Genomic DNA, 24,828 nt, shown 5'->3' with positions numbered 1-24,828 from the left:
AAGAAGGCAAGGGTGATATAGATTGTTCCACCCTGCTCTAGCTCAGTACCAGATGCCACTGTAGCTCTAATTAACTCCCCACTGGTTTTCTGCTTACATTCCCATCTGTGCTCAGGAAACTTTGTGTCTAGAGGTTGACATCATCTCTAGACACCATGTTGCTTTTAAAGGGAATAAATGCACAATGGTTCATTCCAATGGTGGAATGCTGTGATCCCTTATGGGAAGGTCTTACAGCTCACTGTAAGGATGAGCAGGAACACTGCAGGTTGGAATAGACTATTATTTTCATTGTTGGTTTCTTATAAAAATATAAGAAGATCAGTTCAGAATATAAAGCTAGATATCATCTCCCCCTAAGAAATTCTCATTATCATTTATTTAGAAAGGTAAGATGATCCTAATAAAAGGAGGAAAGTTCTGAGAGTCAGGCAACAATCTGACCCAGGACCTATTTAGCATTTTGTGTTTGAAGATATTAAGTTCTTCATTTGATTGGTGTGAAGAATTTTCTGGTGTGGAAACTCCGTGTATTAATATAGACTAGTAACTCACCTCTAACTCCTAATCTTAGACAATTGCCCACATAGCTGGTTCTTGGTTTTAAAAAAATGAAGAAATATGAAGGGGGAAAAAAGCAACCACCAGTTTGGGAAAGTTCTTTCCAACTGCAGAAAGTAAAATGAGAAATGTATAGTTGTTTCCACATCCCTTTTTTACATTTTGATTTGCTATCCTCATAAAAATGTGGTCTTTGTTTAAAGTATATTATTCCCTCAATAGCCAGTGGAATTTACATTGCAAAGTTTTAAAGTATATTATTGAACAACTTTTAAGTATCTTGAAAGAAACAGCCAAATCATCTCCTGCTTCTTTATTTCCCACAATGCCTAATTCAGTGCTGAAATACTAGTAGGCATTCAACAAATAACTAATATTACTCATTAAACTAGATTAACTAGATTCATAATATCTGTTGCAACTAACCAAATAGCCAAATAGTAGTCTAAAAGATCTAATAAACTAAAATTTAGCATTCTTCCAGGAATTCACTTTTACACAGGGGAAAATAAAATACTTTAATTAAAACATGTAATATGTTGCATATTTATTTGCATTAAAGAGAGATGTGAAAGATAGAGAGAGAGAGAGAGAGAGAGAGAGAGAGAGAGAGAGAGAGAGAGAGAGAGAGAGGTGGGATTTATGAATGTGCATGATATTAACCTATCCATACAACCTTGCTTCTAAATTCCCCCAAAGTTTCATCACCTGGGAAATGATTTATCTGACAGTATGAAGTTATATACAACTAGTCTCAACAGCTCTTAAGTTTTGTTTAAAAGCTCCTCAGAAGTAGATTTTGTTCTAAGCAAGTATGCTGAAGTGGAGGGTCAAAGCTGTTAAATGTTTGAGAGACTGTGGGAAGTCTTGGGTGAAATTGAATCTGATGTACCAGTGGAATAAAGACTCACTGGAATTGGAAAAGGAAGTGTTGAGATAAATTAATACATGTCCCAAAGTTAAGCATTGCAGCAATAAATGTCCTAGGAGGAGCAAGGATAATGAAGATGAACAATAATGATATATGACATTCCATCCAAAGAACTCAATGTGCTGTTAAGTCAGGCTTATTTCAATACCCATAAGAGCCATCAATATTTTGGGTCAGTAAACTGAGGCCAACAAGTTATGTAATTCACTCAAGTTTATCCTGACTGTCTTGGGTCTTCTCTCACATCTCTTTTCATCTTCAAAAAGGAAAAAAATCTTATTTTAAATATCTGAACATTAAGACAATTAAAATGTGTTCTGAGCCCTTTTCCCAGATTGGCTGCAAATATCATGCCATGGAAAGTTTTGCAGACTGACTGGATCTTTCTTTCTGACAATGTCAATGGCCCTACTTATCTGAAAGGATATTTCACAAGCAGGTATTTTCTAAACAGATATGAACATAATACTTTTAGCCTGTGAAGTCATTCATAGGAACCAAAATATACTTCTACCACTCTTAGTACAGTAGTTCCAATTCATTTGTAGGGAAGTGATCAGGATTATGTTTTGGAAATTGTTTTCTTATCCTAGAAGCAACATGGTAGAGTGGATGAAGTATTGGGATTTGTAATCTGGAAGACCTGGATTTCAATACACCTCAAACATATATTGGCTGTGTGACCTTGGGGAAGTTACTTAACCTCCCTAGAATCTGTTAAAATGAAAGGTTTGGACTTAATAACCTATAGGACCTTTTCAATTCTGCCCATGATCCTATAATTTTCCACAGAATCTGATTCCTTCATCTTTCAAGCTGGAGGATCCCATTGTGCTTTCTCTAACAAAAATATGACCAGCCCAGTCCTGATGGAAGACCTAGCAACTAATGATAATTAAGAAAGTGATTCAGAATGCCAGAAGGAGCTGGCAGGTAGAAAAGTCATCCTCTGGTCCTTGAGGACAGCCAAATTTGAAGTGCAAATGATTGAAAAAGAAAATTAAACCCTTATGATTTTGGTCTTTCGGTTTTTAACTATAGTAGAAAGTTTGCTTTTTTTTAAATAAAACTTTCCTGTATTCTCGCCAAAATAAATTTCATTTGTGTATCCCCTCCCCTGCCCATATTCCAGATGTATAGTTTCCATTATCTTTAGTGGTGATATTCAGCAAGAGAACCAAGACTACAGCACAAAAGTCTCATCATTGGTTATGTGCATAACAGTGCAGCAAATTAGAATATCAGATGATAATGGATAGAGGTCTATTTTTACCAGGTCAATTGCAATTTAACTGACATGTGATAGAGTGGAGGGATTTAATATTTATCACTTTCAATGTGACAGTTTCTCCAAATATCAATGTACGTTAGATGAAGAATTTCTGCTAGTGTATTTGAATACCTGTACAGTGCTCTCAAAGCTTATTTTTAGAATAAGTATTGCCTCCTCGGATATATTCATTTTAAAAGACTTGACTCTCTCCTCACGTACTGAGTCTAGGCTACAGCAATAGATGATTCCAGAATAGATCTGTCATCAGGTGCAATAATCAGAGCTGGAATTGCTGCTATACAACCCCAGGTGAAATTTGGAAGAAACTTCTTAAAAAGTAGCCTACTTGATGTGAGGTTGAAATGAGGACTCACATACATTCTAGAATCATAGTTCTAAAGCTGGAAAGGACCTTAGAACTCCAATCCAAACCCCTCATTTTATAGATAAGGAAACTGAGTTACAGCAATGTTAGGTCACTTGTCCCAGTAATTAGCCCAGATTCAAACTCAAGTCCTTTATATCTAAATGATGATGATGTCAATGATGATCATTTATATTTGTATAGCACTTTAAAGTTTACAAAATGTATTCAATTCATTATCTCATTTGGTCATCAAAACAACTCTGTGAGTTAGATAGATATCCAACAACATGAGTTGTTAATTCAGAATCTCAGAACTGTAAAGAACCTCCAAAGTCATATCTAACCAAGACCATATTCTGCAAAATGACAAGTGGCCATTCACTCAACTTCTAGGGAGGAAAAGCCCACTCTCTCCTCAATCAGACAATTCCCCTTTTTATTACCTTTAATTTTTAGAAAGTTTTGTCTAATGCAAACTCTTGCACTATTGTATAGCTCTCATTATTGGATTTTTTTCCTGACATCAAGTTTAAATTTGCCTCTTTGTGACTTGTACCCATTGTTCCTATTACTTCCCTCTTAGACCAAACTAAATGAATACAATTCCTTTTCCACATAACAGTCTTTCAGATTCCTAAAAATAGTTATCATGCCCTCGCTCCTTAGTCCTTTCCTGGTTCCTAATCCACCAGCTTTATATGTAGCATAGATAGACTCAAGACCCTCCACTATTCTATGAACTCTCTCCAGCTCCCACTTCAATGTTCTTTCTAAAATATTGCACACAGAACAAGATACAGAGCCCCAGATCTGTGTTCAGTTCTGTGTGCAATGCATTAGGAAGGACATTGAACTATGTTTTGATTAAAATATTTGAGACTGGTTTGAGGTAAGAATATCAATTTATTGATTAGGTTCACATTTAACCAACTGATTAAAAAAAAGACCCTGAAGCCCTCTGGATAGATCTACAAATAGAGTTTTTGAGCTCATTATTCAGCCCCTTCCTTGAACATTCCAAGATACCTCTAATTGCTAAATAGCTAATTAGGATGTGGTCCATCAAACTCTCACCTTCCCCATCCCATAGGTGATAGGGGTTACATAAGCAGGAAAAGAATCTCTTTTATATGTCAACCAGATTTTGTTAAAAAGAAAATATTCCTTGGAATTCCTAAGAATAAAGGAAATGTAAAAGTCAGGAGACTTGTTGGAGCCTAACTAATCTAGGACCCTAACACTGGAAAATAACACAATATATAAAATATAGATAGAATAAGGCAGAATTTTCAACTCCCTAGTCCAGGATAGACTACCTTTCTTAACACAGCCTGTCTTTTTTATTATTATATTAAAATATATATTATATTTTGCCCCACATTTATATAACACTACAATTTCCATCCATTATATTAGCTATCACTCCCAGCTTTTGTCATTTACAGATTTGATGAGCATGACCAATAACTGTGCCTCCAGTGAAGTCTTTGATAAAAATGTTGACTAGCATAGGGTGAGGAGACTTCTATCTACATAGCCTATCTACTAGGCCATGTTTTCCCATCTTGTCCATGAATTTAGAATAAGAAATTCTATTGAGATACATGTATAACTCAGTAGAATTGCTCGTCAGCTCAGGAAGGGGGGAAAGAAGAGGGAAGGGAAAGAACATAAATCATGTAATCATTGAGAAATATTCTTAATTAATTTTTAAAAAAAGAAATTCTATTGAGTACTTTTCAAAAATCTCGGTATACTATATGAACTATACTTTCAAAACCTTCCAGTGCAGTAATTGTCAAAAAAAAAAAAAAAGGAAATGAAGTGAGCTTCCTATGATCTGTTTTTGATGAAGCCATGCTGGTGCTAAGTGACCATCACTTTATATTATTTGTACATTTGCACCTGATAGATGCTTAATAAATACTTGATCCCCCTCCTCTCTTATCCTAGAATCTTGCCAGGAATCAAACTAAAGCTTACTTATCTATAGTTTGAAAATTCCACTCTCTTTCCTTTTCTGAAAATTATTACATTTGCCCTTCTCCGGCCCTATAGCATCTCTCCAATACTTCATTTTTTTCACTTACATATGAGTACATCCTATCTGATGAGAGAATACTGTCTTCCTAATGGATTCCATTATCAACCTTGCCCTCCAAACCAAAATAGCAAGACACAGATTAGTTGCTCAAAAATACATGTTGAATTGAACTGAAGATTCTAATATCTATTATTGGCATAGTCTTAATTTTCTTGACATCCCACAGATAAAGAACAAAACAAACAATTAGAAAAAATAATGTATAGTACTTGTAAGATCAAGTAGTATTTTTTGTATTATTTATTTCATCTGTGTCAGTTATTAAGCCTGCACACATCCCCACCCTGGCATTTCATTGAAAGGGTTTGTATATCTGCTAAAAAGAACAAAGACCCAGTTTTCATATAAATGTCCTTGGAAATAAATAATAAGGGGAAATAACTATAGAAAATATGTGTTTTTCATTAAGCATATGCAGCTTTTTGAAGGCTATTCACTTCTGATCTGTGAATAAATTCAGCAATATTTTCAGTTTATCTACCTCCATTTTTCTGAAGTTTTAAAAAAAAAGCTTTTGTAGTTGTAGCACTGAAGAGCTAAGAACAAAATTCAGTTGTCTGTGGTCCCTTTTATGTTGTCTTTCAAAGTAATTTCCAGGATAGCAACAGACTAGAATGCAATAATTACTGTCCTCTCAACCAGGATAGAAGACAGGGAAAAGATAAAGGAGGCCCTAGTTTCCCTAGGTTTCAGGCCTGAAAAGGATCCTGGAGGTTGCTGACAAGAGAGATTATGAATCATAGTGTCTCGGTGTTGGAAAGGGTTTGAGGTCATCTAGTTTGATTCAGAAAGCATAAATCTCTCTATAGTATTTCTAACAAGTGGTCTTTCTACTTCAACTCAAATAATTTTATTGAAAGGAAACTCACCACCTCACAGGACAGTCCATTGGAGAGTTCTTATTATTAGAAAGTTTTGCCTTATATTGACCCTTAGTCAGTTGGCCCTCTAGAGCCTCCCCGAATACATTTCATCCTGTTTCTATATGGCTGTCCTTTAGTATTTGAAGATTTTATCGTGTCACCCAGTTCACCTGAAAGAAGAAAGCAAACCTGGACCTTGGTTCCAATAAACGGTAACAACTAAGCAAGACTCAAAACTGAGCTCTCAGACCTAAAATATGTGGGTCAGGACTTTTCTAAAGGTAGGACTAAAATCCTATCCACTTTTCCCACCACAGCTACCATCAAAATATACAAAAGTGTAATCCTGGTATCAGAGTATCTTGAGTGTCTTGATATAAGGTATCATGTACTATTTTAGAGGTCCCTCTCAGAAAATTTCTCTGGTTTTTCTTCCTGATTTATGCTTCCTTCTAAGAAAACCCTGAAACTTCTTTATCTTACACATTTTGATGTCCAAAAAGTTTCATAGTTCCCTTTCAAGGACTCAAGCGAATGGGAGCATTAATTTGAACAGGTTTAATTTATACACCAAAACCCCCCCCCAAAAAAAAAAGGATTTGTAGATGAGCCCAAAGATAGTCAAAAATACACTGCCTCTAGGCAGCTAGGTGGCAGAGGATTAAGAGCCGGATCTAGAGACAAGAAGTCCTGGGTTCAAATATGTTCTCAGATACTTCCTAGCTATTTAACTCTGGGCAAGTCACTTAACCCCAATTGCCTAGTCTGTAAGTGCTCTTCTGCCTTAGAGCCAATACCTACTATTGATTCTAAGATAGAATGCAAAAGGTTTTTATTTTTATTATTCTGCCTTCTCCCACAAGAAACTTTTAACAGAGTAACTTTTAACCCCCAAAAGGTTCAGCATTACTATGAAGTCAAGCAAATTTCCTCTCTGATGGGTCCTTTAGAAAAAAATTCTAGGTAATTAGAAGGTTTGTCTCCTTCTGTTTACCCCAGACCTAATTAATCTACATGACACAGAGTACTAGTTTTAAGACAAATTCCAAGTTTACTTCCTCAGAGTTCTGTGCCTTGGTTTTAACCACTACTCCAAACCATAGTTCCCACAGTTCTCTTCCCCAATGATCTTTCTTCTCTCTTTGGCACTCCACTACTCCATTACTAGTTTAATGTACTGAACAAGCAAAAAAAGAAATTTCATTCTGGGGGCCACATGTAGCTTTCATTCCAGATCTGCACATGGCTTGGCATCTCTGGTCACTTTGCTACTGCCTCCAGGTCTACGTGGTGTCACTTGCTCTTGTCAACGTGGAATCTAGAAACCCCCAAACTTGTAACCTACTAAGATCTGATGAACCCCAAGTTTTAGCTTGTAAACTGGAGACCACATTGACACTCTCCATCTGTGTCTTCCATCCTCCTCATATCAAATCTTTCATATGGAAGAGGTTTCCCTCTTGGGTACATATATCCAATGATGTCATGGTCTCACCACTGGGTAAATTGTCCTCCTTGAAAATCAGTTAACCAAAGAGGAATAGACTTGCTATTTGATGGTTTATTTTGTTCACTCATTTCACTAGTGTCCAACCCTTTGTGACCCCATTTTAGGGTATTCTTGGCAAAGATACTAGAGTGGTTTGCCACTTCCTTTTTCCAGCTCATTTTGGAAATAAGGAAACTGAAAAAAATAAGATTGAGTAACTTACCCAAGGTCACAGAGTCAAGAAGCATCTAAGGACAAATTTGAATTCAGGTCTTCCTGACTCCAAGTCCAGAGCTCTATCCATTGTACCACCCAGCTGCCCTAATATGATGGCGCCTGGTTTCCTAATTCTTCTTCTAAGATTCCTTATTAATGAAAGATGTAGCACATTATAGGTAAAACGAATCTTAATGATCAGGAGTCAAACTAAGGAAACCAAAGTCCACACAAGTTCAATGACTTGCAGGGAGCACACATTTAGAGACAAAGCTGGAGCTAGAAATCAGATTTCCTGATTTCTAGTGCAAAGTTTGCTTTCTATTGCTTCAGGAAAAGGTGTACAGTCTCTTCTGGCTCTTTTAAAGAAAAGTAATCATTCTAACAGGGAAATATATATATATATATAGATAAAGGTTTGTAATATATTAAAAAGGTTTGCATATATGTATATAAACCTTTTTAATATATTTTGTATTGTTCAGTATATTCTTTATTGATATTAATTATAATAATAAACAATACAATTTAATAATGGGGTATTAATAATAAAGTAATTGAATATTAATAATAAAATAATAAAATTAAATAAGAATATTTGGTTGTTATTTAATATATTATTGTATGCATATATATATCTACAAATCTTTTTAATCCTTTGAAAATAAGGTACTTTATGAATTCAAGACTTTTTACCCATGATCATGCTTGATACTGAATCAAAGATATCTATCACAGCCTCTCAGGAACAATGGCAGAATTGTCATTTCGAATTGCATTTTCTCCTAGGCTATGGCATTGGCCTTCCTCCAAACTCTCCACTGACCTCAAATATATCAGAACTTATCAGCCAGTACAAGTCACATGGATTTATGGACGTGCTGCATGACAAGTGGTACAAGGTGGTTCCCTGTGGCAAGAGAAGTTTTGCTGTCACTGAGGTAAGAGATGTATTTGTCAGCCATGGCTAATCAGTCTTTCTTTGCCCTTAAGGACATATACTGATGTGTTTAAAGGGGTATTACGGAAACAGAAGCAAAGTTTTCTTGAGATATATGGCCAGTGATAACTGATCACACAATAGCCACTTGATTTTCTAGTCAGTATTTGTGATACTCTCTCCCTCCTATGAGTTTCCTAGCATGACTTTGTATCTATTCCTAGGCCAACCTACAGTGAAACATCTTTATGAGAGGCCATCCTTGAGATGTATCTTTTGGGGTTTTTTAAATTTTTTTAATTTTAATAAATTTCCATATAAGTTTTTCAATGTTATATGGTCCTTATTGTCTCCCTCCTTCTTCCCTCCCCCCTCCCAGAGCTGACAAGCAGTTCAATCTGGATTATGCATGTATTATCATACAAAACATATTTCCATATTATTCATTTTTGTAAGCAAATAATCAAGATGTGTGTTTTGATGTTTTTCTTATAAATGGATAGAAAAACTACCTATAGCCTGCTTAGTATTTAAGTTAGAAATCCTTCAAAAAGAAGATAGGAAAGGTCGTACCAAGACACACTGGTAATCCATCATTCTAATCTAGCATGCTACCTCCAAGAATGGAGTCAAAAGAGGCTTTATGTGAGAGAACAATCATTGCCCATTATTTTGACTAGTAGGTACCACTCCGAGCATCCCTAAGTAACCTACCCTTGCTAGAAATCCTGAGGAACAAAGAGTCCATTCAAGCATGGCAACCAAAGGACATGCCCAAGGCAGGAATTTCTAAATCACAGAGTCAGAGGGACCAAATGACCTCCAAAGTCCCTTACAACTAAGTCTAATATTCCATGTTAGAGTTGCAGTAGGCGTGAGAGTATATCTAAGCCCAATGGAATGTTTTGTTTTGGGGTTTTTAGATTATTTCTTCCTATCTCACCCAGGTTGCGAGTACAGCAACCACTCAAAGCCTACTGGTTGGTATGGGAGTTTTGACCTCTGTTCTAAGCTGGGGCAGTTTCTCGTCCTTAGGTAGCCTGGTTGACCACTTTTCAGTTAGGGTGTGAAGCTCAACATACTGATGCTGTACTTAGTTCTGAACAGTTTGCCACACTACAGCTCTGAACTTCTGAGCTCAAGCAATCCGCCAGCCTTGACCTCCTGGTAACAGAGATCACAGACAAACTCAATCGTGCCCCACAGCCTGGTACAATAGAATGAAAATTAGATTTGGAGTCAAAAGGCTTGTGAGGCAATATCAGAAATGTACAACATTGGGCATGTCTGGTCCCCTCTCAGGGCCTCAGTGTCCTCATCTATACAATAAAGGGGTCACATTATATGATTTCTAAGATCTAAACCAACATTAACTTTTTCTGTTCATTGTTCTAGCTCAAACTCCACACTTGACAGATTATAAAAATGATATTTATAGAGGCTTAGGAACATGTTCAAGTGTATCTGGACTAGAACTCGTCTTCAGAATCACTTTCCAGTGCTCTTTCCATTTTAACATTTGTCTTTAATATTCCATTGAAGATAAAGCTAGCATGACACTCAACAATGTGGTCATGAGGAACTGGCAAGGGACACAACACCAGAGTCAAGAATGGATGGATGGATGGATGGGTGGGTGGATGGATAGATGGGGAGATGCCCAAAGTTTTGAAAGAAGGCTAATGAACCTAAGCCAAGTCAATGTGAAACCCAAGAGAATAAAGCCAATAAAAAGGAGATTGTACAAATCCATTTGAGAGTAGGAGAACATGCCATGGGTTAAGACTTCAAAGTGAAAAGGGAAAGACATTTGCAATTATTTTGCTAGTTTTCAGAGTACTTTGAGCAATAATAAAAGTAAATTATTCTAAAGCAAAACTAAGTCTGGGAAAAGTGGGTGAATTTATAAGGTATTACCTTGACAAAGTGCAAGAAAGGAAAACAGAGGAAACTGACAAGTATGATCTCAAATGAGGAGGAATTATTGAAGAAAATCAATAAATGCAAATGAGAGCAATTAATAATGTGCATTAACATATGGGTACTTGCATAAAATGCACAATGGCACATGAGACTCTCAAATTTAGGGACCAGACAAAATTACAGGATCACAGATTTAGAACTGGAAGAAACTTTGAGATCATTTAGTCTTACCCCTTCAGTTTAGGGTTACTGAACTGAACCCAAGAGAAGTTAAGTGACTTTGCCAAAGTCACAGTCAGTCGTGTGCCAGGCACTATGATAAGCATTGGGGATACAAAGAAAGGGGGATAAAAATAGTCCCTGCTTCCAAGAGCTCACAGTCTAATGACAGAGAAATAGCAAGTGATAGTGCTAGTTTTATAATCCAGTCTCTAACACACTCTGGCTATGTGATCCCCACATGATTCTAAGCTAATCATTTAACCTATCAGTGCCCCCAGACAACTCTCTAAGGCTATAAAGCTGCAAAGTAGTTACTGATCTACTTTGGTAGAGGAGTTTCCTCAATGTTGGTCATGATTCCAATAAAATTGCAGGTCTTCCCCACCTCAAAAAAACCTACTCTTCTCCATCTACCTGCTATATCAAATTGTTTGGGGTGTTTTACCACATGTTCGACCCACTGAATATCCAAATCTATATAATATACAGTCCTATTATAATGGACTGGTACTTTATCTTTTCTCTATTTGTTTCTCTCTTTTTTCTGTCTCTGTCTCTGTCAGTCCTCCTATTCCTTCATTGAGAGAGAGAGACAGAGAGACAGAGAGAGACAGAGAGAGAGAGGCAGAGAGAGGCAGAGAGAGAGAGATTAGTCCTTTCATACTCAGTCATGAGAGCACAGCAGGAAATTGGATCCTCAGCCCCTAAAATTAGCCAGCAGGCTAAATCAAACCAGTCAAAGGTCCAAAGTCTTTACCTCATTAACTGCTTACACAGGAGAACATCTTATCAGATTCTATTGTCTCTTCCCCAGAAGCCCTGCCTTTGTCTTTACCTTTATGTAAGGTTTTTTCCCCTCCCAAAGTACTGGAAGGAATAAAGAACAGTTGCCAATTCTGGTGAAATCTGGGGAAGTGCTTTTATTGTCCCTTTCTCTCATTCACCCCAACCTAGATGTTTGGGGTCTTGGCTTTCTTGTATCACCTCACACATAAGAATTCTATCTTCCTACATGCACTAGTCTTTGATATTCAGGGGAAAATCTCAAATATACAAAGGCACACACATTCTCTGTCTCTGTCTCTCTGTCTCTGTCTCTGTCTCTGTCTCTCTCTCTCATCCTTATGACATTCTACTAAAAAGTCCAATATTTCTCAGTGAACCACACGTGCTTTCATTTGTAGCCAAAGTTTTTATTTGTCTTGCTCAAACATATTTCCTTGTTTTGAGATGGGTTCTATATGGGAAAGAGAATATTGAGAAGGGCATTTCTTCTTGCCGGGTGGGGTTCTATATGTGGAAGACGACATTGGGAAGTGATAGTGTTGTTGTTTTTAAAGCATCAATAAAACATTTGCATAAAAGGGAAAGTCCTCTGTTCTAAGAGAAGTGATGTGCCAAGGAAATAATATTAGTTAATATTTATATGTAGTTTTCAAAGCAATGTAAATGCTATTTCATTAGATCCTCACAACCATCCTGCAACCATTATTCCCATTTTAAAAATGAGGAAACTGAGCCTGAGAGAAATCAAGTGATTTCTCAGATTCATACTGCTAGTAAATATAAGAGGCAAGGTTTGAATTCTAATCTTCTTGTCTCCAGTTCCAGCACTTGATACATTTTGCCACTTTGCCACCTCATAAGACTTCCTAAAAAGGACATGGAACAATAAGTTGTTATTCAGGCATGGAATATTATTGCTTTTCTCTTGTCCTTTCCATGAGAAATATATGTACACTTAATTGATATATAAAAACTTTGATTTCCCATTACCATAGCTTAGAAAACTAAGTGACCATAAGGCTAATGAATCTCCTCGGCTTTCATGCCTTAACTGCTCCTTGACTTTCCTGAATCACATCATAAATAGTTCTAATTCTACTGGCCTATCTTTAGCAAGCTTGGTGAGAGGACTGATAAAAAGGAAGAAAGAAGATTTGCTTTTCTTATGGGAATTTTTGAATTGTTAGTCTCAGGTCCCTGAGCTTCTCTCCCCCCCCCACCCCACCCCACCCCTCTTGTGCCTGCAGAGAACACATGATCAATGAGTTGCATTTGGGGCCAGTTTGTGGCAAGGATTCAAACCTTCTGGCTCAGCAAAATGTAACTTTTGCGAATTCCTGATGTCATCTTAGCTGTCCCCTTCTATCCTGGGCAGGAGCTGAGTATAATCCTTTAAAAAGGAAAACTGGCAAACCAAGAAGAAGGATGCAGCATAGAGCAGCTCAGCAAACATAAATGAAGCAACCAAAATGCTTTGCAAAAGTATTGGTCACTCAGGGAATCATTTGATGACAAATCTTTCTTGGACAATAGTTGTTGTTATTGTTGTTTAATCAGCTTGGGTGACATCAGGTTGGAATCTCTTCAACAATGAAATAATAGTGGCAATGCCTGAGGGAGATATCTTAGTATCAGAGATTTTAACTTCTGGAAAAGACCTTAAAGAAAATCTTACCCAAATTCTTCATTTTGCAAACAGGAAAATTGAGGCCTAGAGAGATCTGATGATAATAATAATAACGCTACTATATATACTACTTTGCTCCAGGCACTAGGCTAAGCCCTTTCCAAATATTATCTCATTTGATCCTTACAACTATCCTAGAAGGTAGGTGCTATTATTATCCTCATTTTGCAATTGAGGAAACTTAGGCAAACAGGTTAAGTGACTTGATCATTGGACAGGGAAGTGTCTGAGGTTGGATTTGAATTCAGGTCTTCCAGACGCCAGGGCAAGTGCTTTATTCACTATAGTGTCTGAATACCATCAGTCTCTATCTTCTTAAATAGAATTTAGTAAAATATGTCTAAGTAATCACTTAGACTGAAAGGAAATCTGCCTCAAAGACCAAATTTCATTCACAAGTATTTTGGAACCTATTCATATCCACAAAGGACAATACAATCCCCAACTTGGGAAAATCCATTTGTAGCACTCATCATCATAATCATAGTTGATATTTCTATAACACTTTAACATTTATAAAGCACTTTACAAAATTATTTAGCTCATCTGGTCTTCCGAACAGCTCCATTATGTAATGCATGACAGATATCTTTATTCATGTTTTATGAATGAAGCAAATGAGATCTCATAAATCACTTAATTACTCCCCTGCTAGCAAAGGTTGGAGGCAAGACTTGAACTCAAGTCTCTGGCGGTGCTAATCTATTGACATGGTCACTATGTGGTCATTAAGTCTTTATTGAGCCTTAATCATACCAGGCACAGCAACCTTCATCAATGTGTTGTCATTTCATTCTGTTTTGCTGACAGAGCTTAAGAGAACATCTTTATGGAATATGAGAGTGGTCTTTAGGCTCTGTACAACTAGTTCCATTGCCTGCAATAAGTTGTTGTTGTTTAAATGTCTTTATTTAATTAATTAATTTAGAATCTATTCCCAAGGTTACATGATTCATGTTCTTTCCCTTTCCCCCTTCCTTCCCCCTCCAGGAGCCAATGAGCAATTCAAGTGTATTTTACGTGTGTCATTTATCAAGAACTATTTCCGTATTATTAATATTTGCATTACGGTGATTATTTAGAGTCAACATCCCCAATCATATCCCCATTGAACCATGTGATCACAGAAATGTTTTTCTTCTGTATTTCTTCTCCCACAGTTCTTTCTCTGCAATAAGTTGTTATTGAGACTACAGTCATGTATTTGATTCCTTTGTGGGACCAAGTTAATGTTCTTGGTTATATACCCACCAACTCCACCCCAAAACTCAGGCCTTATGCCTTCCAAATAAAGAGGTGACCAGCCAAGAGTATGTAATATATTAGCATAAACCTTCCTTCCTAGAAAAAAAAATTATTCTTGCACCCTCTGGAGATGACTAGTTGCCATTAATACAAGATGTCCCAAAAGTCTTAATGCAGTTTTCAGCTCTAAGAACTTTAAACTGCCCTTAGTCTTTGGGACATTCTGTGTGGCTCTTTAATGTCTACAAAGTACACTGCATGCATTATTTTATTTGGTCCTCACCACATCTCTATAAGGTATCTACCTCAGGGATTCTTATCCCCATTTTACTGATGAGGAAAGAGAAGCTTTGAGAGCTGGTTAAGCTGGTTACGTGTATTATTATTGGCTAATAAGTGTCAGAGGCCAGAGCTGAGGCTGGGTCTCTTCTGGGTCCACATCCAGCACTCTTTCCACTAGGACACATTCATTCCCTTTACAAGGGTAAGAGATCAACAACGTAATCAACCTATAAAACAGAAGAACATTTTCCCTTCTCAAGCCAATTTTACTGGATACTTTCCTCTGACTTCATTTGGCTAGAATAATGTCCAAAATTTTATACTTTGAATATTTTTAATAAGTCTGACTATATCATCCTAAGTAAATGCACTAACATTTTTATACTACTGATTTAACAGACTAGCATTTAACTAGTGTTTATCAGTATATAACTAGTATTTACATATTGCTTTAAGATTTACAAAGCACATTACAAGCATTATCTCATTTGATCCTCACAATAATCCTGTTAGGTAGATATTATTATCCTCATTTTACAAATGAGGAAACTCAGAGAGAATGAATGACTTATTCAGTCACATAGCTAGGAGGTAGTAGAGCACAATTTGAACCCAAGTCTTCCTGGCTCCTAGTCCGGCACTCTAGCCATTGTACCACACTGTCCTGTTAATACTACCTCTACAAATTATTTTGCATCTGTCTAATCTTTTTCACTCCCATTGCCATCATCCCAAAAGACCCAAATTACCTCCACACTGCCTTAGGCTCCTAACAGATCTCTCCCACCTCTACTGTACATGTCCATATACACATACATGCATATACACACATACACACACACACAATAGCTACCCTTCAAACCATTTCCTAAATGATGTCCCCGATACATACATAGACTAGTCAAGTCACTCCTCTACTCAAAAGTTTTCAGCGATTCCTCAGGACCTCCTTTCACAACCTGGTGCTGCCCTATCTTTTCATCCTTATCACGCGCTTTTCTCCTTCATCTTCTCAGTAATTCAATAAAGCTGGGTTATCATTTGTTCCCCAGATACACCATGAACCCTTTCCTTGTCTTCATTACTCACAATCTTTGTTTCCTATGGATAGAATAGCCTTCTTCTCCTCTACATCTGTTGAATGTCTAACTACTTTTAACCCCAAAATGCTACCTTTCCTGATTGCTCATTTGTTAGCAAGTCTTCTTTCTTCCTTAGTCAGACAGTATTTTGTTTCAGCACTCTAAAGCAGATGTTATGCATCATTTTGAATTATAGCTATCTGCATGTTATTTCTCCCTACTAAACTATAAAATACATGAGAGTAAGAAGAGAAACTTGACATTTTCTCCCACTACTCAATACATTGATGCATACAGAGAAGGGTCTTACTAAATGTTGGCTGAATTGAATCTTGGAAGCAGAAGCTCGATAGCATCAATTATTATCATTTCATTATTATTATTATCCCTTTTCTTGAGGATACAGATGCAGAATGAATAAATTTGGGGTCAAGGTATTCTAGCTTGGGTGAATTGACGAACCTGATCCTGAACAGCTCAGGGAAGATTCTCTCCAAGTCTGTCACAAAGCCATCCTTTTTCCTCTCTATCCCATTGCCCCCACCCTATCTCCAAAATCTGTCCCTAAAACATGACTGTGATTAGGCCTGATGAGCCTTATTAAGTGAGAAGAATAGAGTTCCCTCCAGCTTTTTTTAAATCAATGGAGAGCACAGCAAATACATCAGAAAATGCTGACAACAGGCAGTTTTCAGTCCAGTTTGTCTTTGATGCCATATTAAAAACCCAGAGGGAAATGTTCTTGGAGAGAAGCCAAATTCTAATGCAGTTGTTTCTGCCCATGAAAACCTGGCCATTTCTTGACCCAACCTATCCCTCTTTGATTTTAAAATTGCACAGTCTTCAATCCAACCTAATCCAAATTATTGATGGCCAATGAGAGGTCATCAGTCAATACACAGTGCCACCAAGAGAAGATCCTCCTTGCATATCATAAATGATTTTGCCGTATTAGTGTTTCCCCTGGAAATGTACTTCTGTGTAAAACAAACATGAGATTAAATATATTGTGACTGGGATATACCTCTCCTCTTTGGAAGTTTGCAAGGAAACAGAATGGCATTTGTATCTTGTCATGTCAACCAGTTCAATTCCACAAGTTCTTATTAAGCCCCCTCTCTGTACTAGGTGCTGTGCTGCATTCTGAATATAAATAAACTACAAACCCTACCCTTAAAGGTCTTTGCATCTAAAGGACTCTGGTAGAGTATGGATGGAGGTGTTCAACCTGTGCCAGACTCAACCCTATCTAAGGCAGAATGTAAAAAGTACAAAGTAGAGGCACAGACCATATGCTCCGAGAATTTTCAAGAGCTTATTTCTAGCTGGAGAAATCAAGAAGGCACCTGAGTTGGATCTCAAAGAAAGGAAGAGATTGCATTATGCCAATATGAGATGGGAATATGGTGAAGGTTGATAAAAGGAATCCACTCTAGGCATAAGGGATGGTCAAAGCAAAGGGTCAGGGATAGGAGGCAGCAAGAGAAGACCAAAGGACAGCAAGTAGTTCAGTTCTATTTGAATACAGAATGACAAGGAATAACATGGATAAGTTTGTGTTATATTATGGATGACCTTGAATTCTAGGCTAAAAAGTTTATGCTAAATTTAGTAGGCAGTGGAAAATCATTCAAGGTCTTTTAACTGTGTAGTAGTAAGATGGTCAAAGCAAAATATAAGTGATTCTACGTGGGCAGTTATGTGGAGGGTAGATTGAAGAGGGGAAACACTAGAAGCAGGAAGGCCAACTTGAAGGCTATACAATAGACCAGGTGATGAGAGACTAAACTAGGGTATTGGCAATGTGGGTGGAAAGAAGTAAAGAGATTTTAAAAGGTAGAATTAACAAGATCTGGCCATTAATTTGTCATAAAAGTAAAAGAGATTGAAAAGTAAAAAATCAATCTGAATTTTAGTGAATGAGGGGAAGTAGGGCTGTCTGGTGATACAAAGACAGGATTTAGGAACAAGAGCAAATTTATTGGTATGATGCTGAGCTGAGTCATGATGAGAAATTACATAGGGAAAACAAGGGGAGGATGAGAATGCCCTCCACTTGTTCTGTTCTTCTGCCAATTTATAACAAATTCAAGCCTCTTTATGCCTGGCAAAATCAAAGCTGACTAGGGCCATAACATGGCCACATCTTTAGGCAGTATTGGGCTTAATATATACAATACAAATGAGAATTTGTGACATTTTGCTATTATGATGGCAATTTCTGTACCTTCAAGCAAAATTTTGCAAAAAGGGGCTTCCTTTTAGCCCACAGCTTCTAGATACAGCTTAGCTATGGTCTTTGGTAAATGATGAGGCACTTTGAGATGGAGAGGGACCTATAGGACTAGATTTAGAAAAAAATCACAAAATAAAAGTTTTTTTTTCATGGGTTCAGAGTCCTTTCTCTGATTCCCATCCCTGCTCAGTAGTACTTCTTCCTATTCTATCTAAACATATCAATTCTCTTCTCATCCCACTTCCCTCCCATTCTTTCTCTCCACTTCCCACAGTAAAACCTGCCCTCAAAGACAGAATCTATTATCTGTCATTCACTCTAATGTGAACTTAAATCACTATTACTTCTACTAGGAATATTTCATTTTAAGCCTTATCTCCAATTGTGAAATGAAAGATTATTCTCTTTTAAAGGAATTGTATATAGTAGTAAGTAAATGAGATATTTGGAAAAGCAGGAAGGCCTCTCGAAGGCCCCTGAAATCATAGATCTACTCTGCCAACATTTAAGACCAACTCTATGTGCCTATGGAGATGATAGTTAGAACTTACAGTATGAACTACTAACCAAAAGTATCTAGTAAATGTCTTTTTTCAGATAACTAAAGCATTGTCCAGTCTTTAACACTGAGAGATTAACACCAATCACTAACCTTGTCATAGCCTGTTTGGCCATGGCCGTTGCCACCAACCAACATTGTTATTATCAACATCGATTGTCATCATCACCATCTCTATTGCAATCCACAGACATAAAGGTTCCAACCTTCATTAAGTAACCCATCCCACTGTCAAACAACCTTTACCATCAGGACTTTTTTCTTCATGCAATCCTCTTTTCATAGACCACTCTACTAAGAATCAAGTGGCTGAATTAAGATATGTGGTCTTAGCCATTAGTTTAAGTTCCTACAAGAGTTTCTAGAAATCTGATACTAATATCTGACATTTGTGAACTTTTAAGAAGCAGCATGTCATAGCAAATAACAAACTGACTACAGAAACCCAGATTCAAGTCCCACTTCTGATACATACTAGTTATAGGAGCCTGGACAAGACCAAGTCAAAAAGAAGTTTCATCCAAGATTTTCCAATCCAATGAAATCAGAGGTCCAGTTCTCATCCCTCCATGAGCTGGTAAGATAGTTTTTATTGCCTGCACTGGACTTCTTCCATTTTTAAGTAGAACTGTAATCATCAGTGTGAATAGTCCTTCCACCAGTGCAGGTCACAACCCATCCATAAGTTTTTATCCTATGTAATTCTTGACCATATTCTTCCATAAATCCTCCATAGAGGAGCTATCTGATGTTCTAAATATATCTTTTCCTATTTCTTTTTTTTAAGCTTTTGATGTGTTTTGATTTTATATAACAAACATTTAAAGACCACACACACACTTTGTGAAAGCTCTCTTTTAATAAAGTAAAAGAATTAAGTAAAACTAACACAGTGAAATCAGGAAGATCTATGTTTAAATCCAGCCTCAGATACTTACTATGTAATCATGGACACAAATTCTGGTTACCTCAGTTTGCTCATCTGTTAAATGAGGATAATAATAGTGCCTACCTTCCAGGGTTGTCCTAAGAATCAAATGAGATAATAATTTAAAACACTAAGCACCATAATTATATACAATAAATTGTGACACATAATAGACTATTTAAATGTTAACTATCATCATCATTTAAGAGATATGTAACATTCATTATCTATAGCACCTCCCATCTATTTATTTTTAATTTTTCTAATTTTTTATTTCATTTTCAGTTCTTAATTCTCCCCCTCCCCTCCCTCACCCATTGAGAAGAAAAAAAAACTTACAAATAAGTACAGTCCTGCAAAAGAAATCCTTGCATTAACCATGCCTACAAATTAAATATCCTTCTATTAGCACTCTAAATCTATCCACTTTATTTAGCAGAAATTGATTTTCGTTTCCTCCTTCCCACACCCTTACCCCATTAAAAAATAAAAGAGAAAAGAAAAACAAATTCCTTGCAACAAATGTGCAATCAAGCAAAACAAAGTCTCTCATTGGCTGTATAGAAAGGCTTGGTGTATGTATAAGTATGTGTGTGTGTTTATATATGTGTGGATGTATATGTATATGCATACATGTATATCTCATTCTACATCTTATTTCCATTACATCTCTGTCAGGAAGTAGATAGCGTGCTTTATCATTGATCTACTACAATCATTGATAGTTTGCATTTTGATTATAGTCCTTATCACTTGCAAAGTTGCTTGTTTGTCTTTATGTTTTTATTATGTAAATTGTTCTCCTGTATATATTTTAAAATTAATATCCAATTTCTCCAATTATAATATTTATAAAGTGTATTTAAACTAGAGGGAGCTCACTCAAGCCATTCATGTGGAAGAAAGAGAGAGGGGGAGGAGAAACTGAAACTATATACAAACAACATAACAATGCACGTACACGAAATGGAAAAGGAACTGTGGGAAACATAGTCTGAGGGAGTAGTACATTCTAACTACACATTTCCCCCCCCCATGATCCCTTTGGGAGACCAGTCTCCCAAAGGGATCATGGAAACAGAACTAACTTATGCCTTTAACTAGAGATATATACAATATTACAAGTTCTAAAGGGAAATTCCAATAATCTGGGGATAAAGGGAAATAAAAGAGAAAAAGTACAAAACCAATATTAGGTACATTGACAAAAAACCTATTAGGGGGCAATCCCCTTTGGCATAAGAGTGTACATTCAAAATAAATACATTCAACCCCAGAAAGTTCATTCTGGACCTTCTGGTGCAGTGTGTGGTCTCTACAGGCATCTTGGTGGTGCTTTCTCCAAACAGGTCACTTTCTGGATTCTGGGAGGTAGTCTCTTGTTCTAAATTAGGCTCAAATTCAAATCACAGTTCACAACAATAACATAGTCCCCCCTGAGGAGAATAATACATTCCCCCCCTGAGGAGGATTCAAGGATACTTCACATAGGAATCACACAGGGATACATGGTCCAGTCATAAGGCATATGAATCAATTATCAAAAACATCAAAGAATATAAAGAAATTAAAAAATAATTTCTGAGTGAAATATAGAACATCCAAACCTTGAAAAAAAATTCTAGGAAAAAAGAAAAAATTCACAAAGCACAACAGGTTCTTGTAGCAATCCATGTCCCATAAGCTATACAACAACAAGGGAGCTCACCCAATCCACTCACATGGAAGGGGGGGGGGGTGAAACCAAAATGATATACAAACAACATAATGATGCATGTACACAAAAGGGAAAAGGAATTGTGGGAAACATAGTCTGGGGGGTACTACATTCTAACTACACACCTGGTTCTGCTCAAAGTTTTCAGAATTACTTGTTTTTAAAACACTGATGTTATAGTATAAATTGTTCTTTTGGTTCTGCTTGCTTTACTCTGCATCAGCCCTTATTCTTTCTGTTTTTTTAAAAACTCTTACCTTCTGTCTTAGAACTGATACTAAGTAGAAAAGTGGTAAGGTTGAGGCAATTGGGATTAAACGACTTACACAGGGTCAAGTATTTGAGGTTATATTTGAACCCAGGACTCTTATTTCCAAGCCTGATCTCTATTCAGTGAACCACCTAGCTACCCCCCCTGCCATGTCTTTTTTAAATCATTTATTTCCTCTATTCTTAAAGTACAAAAATATTCCATCACATTTATAAACTATTCAATTAAAACTACTCAATTCCTCAATTAATGGGAATTTTCATCTCAAAGAGTTATTATAAGTATTTTTCATATCTAAGATCTATTCCTATTTCTTTGGTCTCTTTGAGGGTATAGGCATAAGAGTGGCATAACTGAGTCAATGTGCATACACACTTTTTGTGTATTACCCCTAATTACCTTCCAGAATAGTTGTACCCATTCATAGATCCACAAACAGAGGATCAATGTACCTGTTTTCCCACAGTCCCTCCAACATTAATCATTTTCCCTTTTTGTCAATCTATGTGAATATGATAGATGTGGAATGGAATATCATCAATGGTTTTAATTTACAGCATAAGAATATATTTAACTCAACAGGGATACAGATAGGAAAAAGGAAGAGGGGAAGGAAAAATATAAGCTTAGTCATCAGAAAAGCAAGCTCTTAGCTTGGAGAGGGGGTAGAGAAGAAGTTAAAAGGAAAAAATATATATCTTTTTACTAATACCAATGCAACTATCAGACTGTACATATCCTGCTTATGCTATGTGACCAGCCTACCTCGATTTCTGAGAATACATGTCCATGATGATCTCATTTATTCTACTTCTTGCATGCAAATCATCATTAGTCATATGCTGGCACCTACTCACCTCCATTGCTCTTTGCATTCCCCATAACCTTGGTTCTTCTGTCAATCAGTCAACATGCATTTTTAAATTATTTACAGTAGGCCAGGAAATGTGCTAAGAACTTGGGAACATTGGTCTTCCGTGACTCCCAACCAAGTGATCGCTTAAGAACATCAATATTAAAAAAAAAAAATGGATAGAGCTACATTAGGATTGCTGAAAGCATTTAAGTTTCCCAGATGAAATCTTCCTATTCTTATTCAATTCAGGGCCCATAAAATTGTCCATCTGCAATAGCTGTTCCAAAAGCATGTACTTATTTGAGTTGCCCATCCAACTGCCTGTCACAGTTGGGTCAACATGTTCTTCATCCACCAGTTTTGTTTTGTTTTGTTTTTTTCCTGTAGGAATCGTTAGACTGGTCTCTTTAGGGTGACAATAGAACCTAATAAGAAGACTGTGGTATTTAAGGGCTTTTAACAATCAGCATACTGACATCCACAAAGAGAAGCAAGTGAAAAACTTCACACTGTAGAGAATTCCTCTTCTAAACAGATTATTAACCATGATCCCAGTAAACACCTTCAAAAGGCATGTCCCCCTGCTTTCTGCCACACTTGATAATATTGACATTCACTGAGGTCATTTCTCAAGGAATCTTACATGATTTTAGCATGTAAATTAGAGGCATCTTGCTGGAAGAAGGTCTACATTTTGCCCTACTAAGTCATGTGCTTTGCTGCAATCAGCAAATAATAAGATCGATGAGCTCTTATATTATCTCTATATACCTCTCCACCAATTGTATCATTATGAGGATTTAGTTCCTGTCCCCCTCCTTTTTTTTATTTTAACCAATAAAGAAATTGAGGTTCAAAGGCATCAAGTTCACACAAATAAATGCCAGGGTTAGAGTTCAAACTCAAGTCTGGTTCTCTTTTCACTGTCTCTACTGTGACTGCATAAATGCATTCTTAGAATCAGACAAAAACTTTAAAATTTCTTAATCTTTTACAAGTGGTGAATTAACAAGTCTGTAAGAGACAAGGGCCCTTCTTTTTGTGAAGCGATTGGGCCCATTTCCATTTGTGAAACATTAGGATTTCACAATAAAATGCTGCCTCCATCTAACAGCCATCCTATTCTTTATCCCACTCTGTCCATTTCAACCAGCTCACATTTATTCAACTAGGAGTTATTTAAATGTCTAAAGATTGCCATCTAGTGGCAAAAATAAAACAAGGCACCCTCTGAACCTTTTTGAAGTCATTCTTCTAAGTCAAGAAAATAACATTTGTTGAAATTGGCAAACTGATGTCTTTTTGTTTCCTTATCAACCCCAAATTTAAAGGAAAGCTAGGGGGTTTGTCTCTTTAACACCTGTAGGATAAGGATAACCAAACAAGCTATTCAACTAGTAACACAACTGACAACAGTCACAAGCCAGTTCGGAAGAAACAAATATTGAATTTAAAGTCAGAGGACCTGGGTTTGAATTTTAACTCTGTCACTTAACTGCCTGTGGCTTTGAATGAACCATTTCATTCCTCTGGGTCTCAGCTTCCTGATTTGCAAAATTAAGGAGTTGGACTAGAGGTCCCTTCGAACTGTAAATCAATTAAACTAAAAAAATGTGCTGAATGTTAAAAATACAATTAATATTCATCAATGAATGAAGTGTCTGCTAGTCAAAGACTCACCTAGCTAAATATGGACAGGTTCCTCAACAGAAGGTTGGCCATCAAATGATGAATTCTTTTGATGATGAAGTAGATTTCAGGACATCTCTGAATCTGTAGCCTCATGAATGTGAATTCCTTCAAGAGTCCAGATCATAAACCATCCATGCTTCTTAACCCTGTGCAGTTCCTGCCCATGCTTTCCCATAAATCTTCCTCATTGGTTCTACCTGAAGTATACTTAGGGATTTCCTCTAGATTTTAAGTCAGTGAAGTGGCACAACGGATAGAGCACTACGAAACCTGCATAAAAATCCTGATTCTGACACTAATTTTTTGACCCTGCATAAGTCCAAACCTCTATTTCAGTTTCCTCATCTGCAATATGGAGTTAATAATAACACCTGCCTCCCAGGATTGTGGTCAGGATCACATGAGATAGCATTTTTAGTAAAGGGCTTGGCAAACCTTACTGCATACAGAAACACTAGTTCTTTTAAGTTATGGGGTTTTTTAAGATTGGTAGTTCTTAATATTTTTGTCTTAGATACCTTTGGCAGTCTTTGGTGAAGCTATGGACACTTTCCCTATTTTAAATGCATAAAATATAATAATTAGAATTACAAAGGAA

The 24,828-nt window shown here is 36.7% G+C and overlaps 1 protein-coding gene across 1 annotated transcript in view; it reads left to right on the top strand.

Moving 5' to 3' along the window:
* GRIN3A (glutamate ionotropic receptor NMDA type subunit 3A) overlaps window positions 1-24,828 on the top strand; it is a 227,754-nt gene that overhangs the window by 172,136 nt on the left and 30,790 nt on the right. The window contains exon 7 of the mRNA XM_044657012.1: window positions 8,594-8,745. Within this exon, the coding sequence (XP_044512947.1) occupies window positions 8,594-8,745 (152 nt within the window). The remainder of the gene's footprint in view (window positions 1-8,593; window positions 8,746-24,828) is intronic.

This window comes from Gracilinanus agilis, chromosome 1, assembly GCF_016433145.1.
Source record: "Gracilinanus agilis isolate LMUSP501 chromosome 1, AgileGrace, whole genome shotgun sequence".
In the NCBI taxonomy this organism is placed as follows: Eukaryota; Metazoa; Chordata; class Mammalia; order Didelphimorphia; family Didelphidae; genus Gracilinanus; species Gracilinanus agilis.
This window is presented reverse-complemented; position numbering and strand designations above follow the sequence as displayed.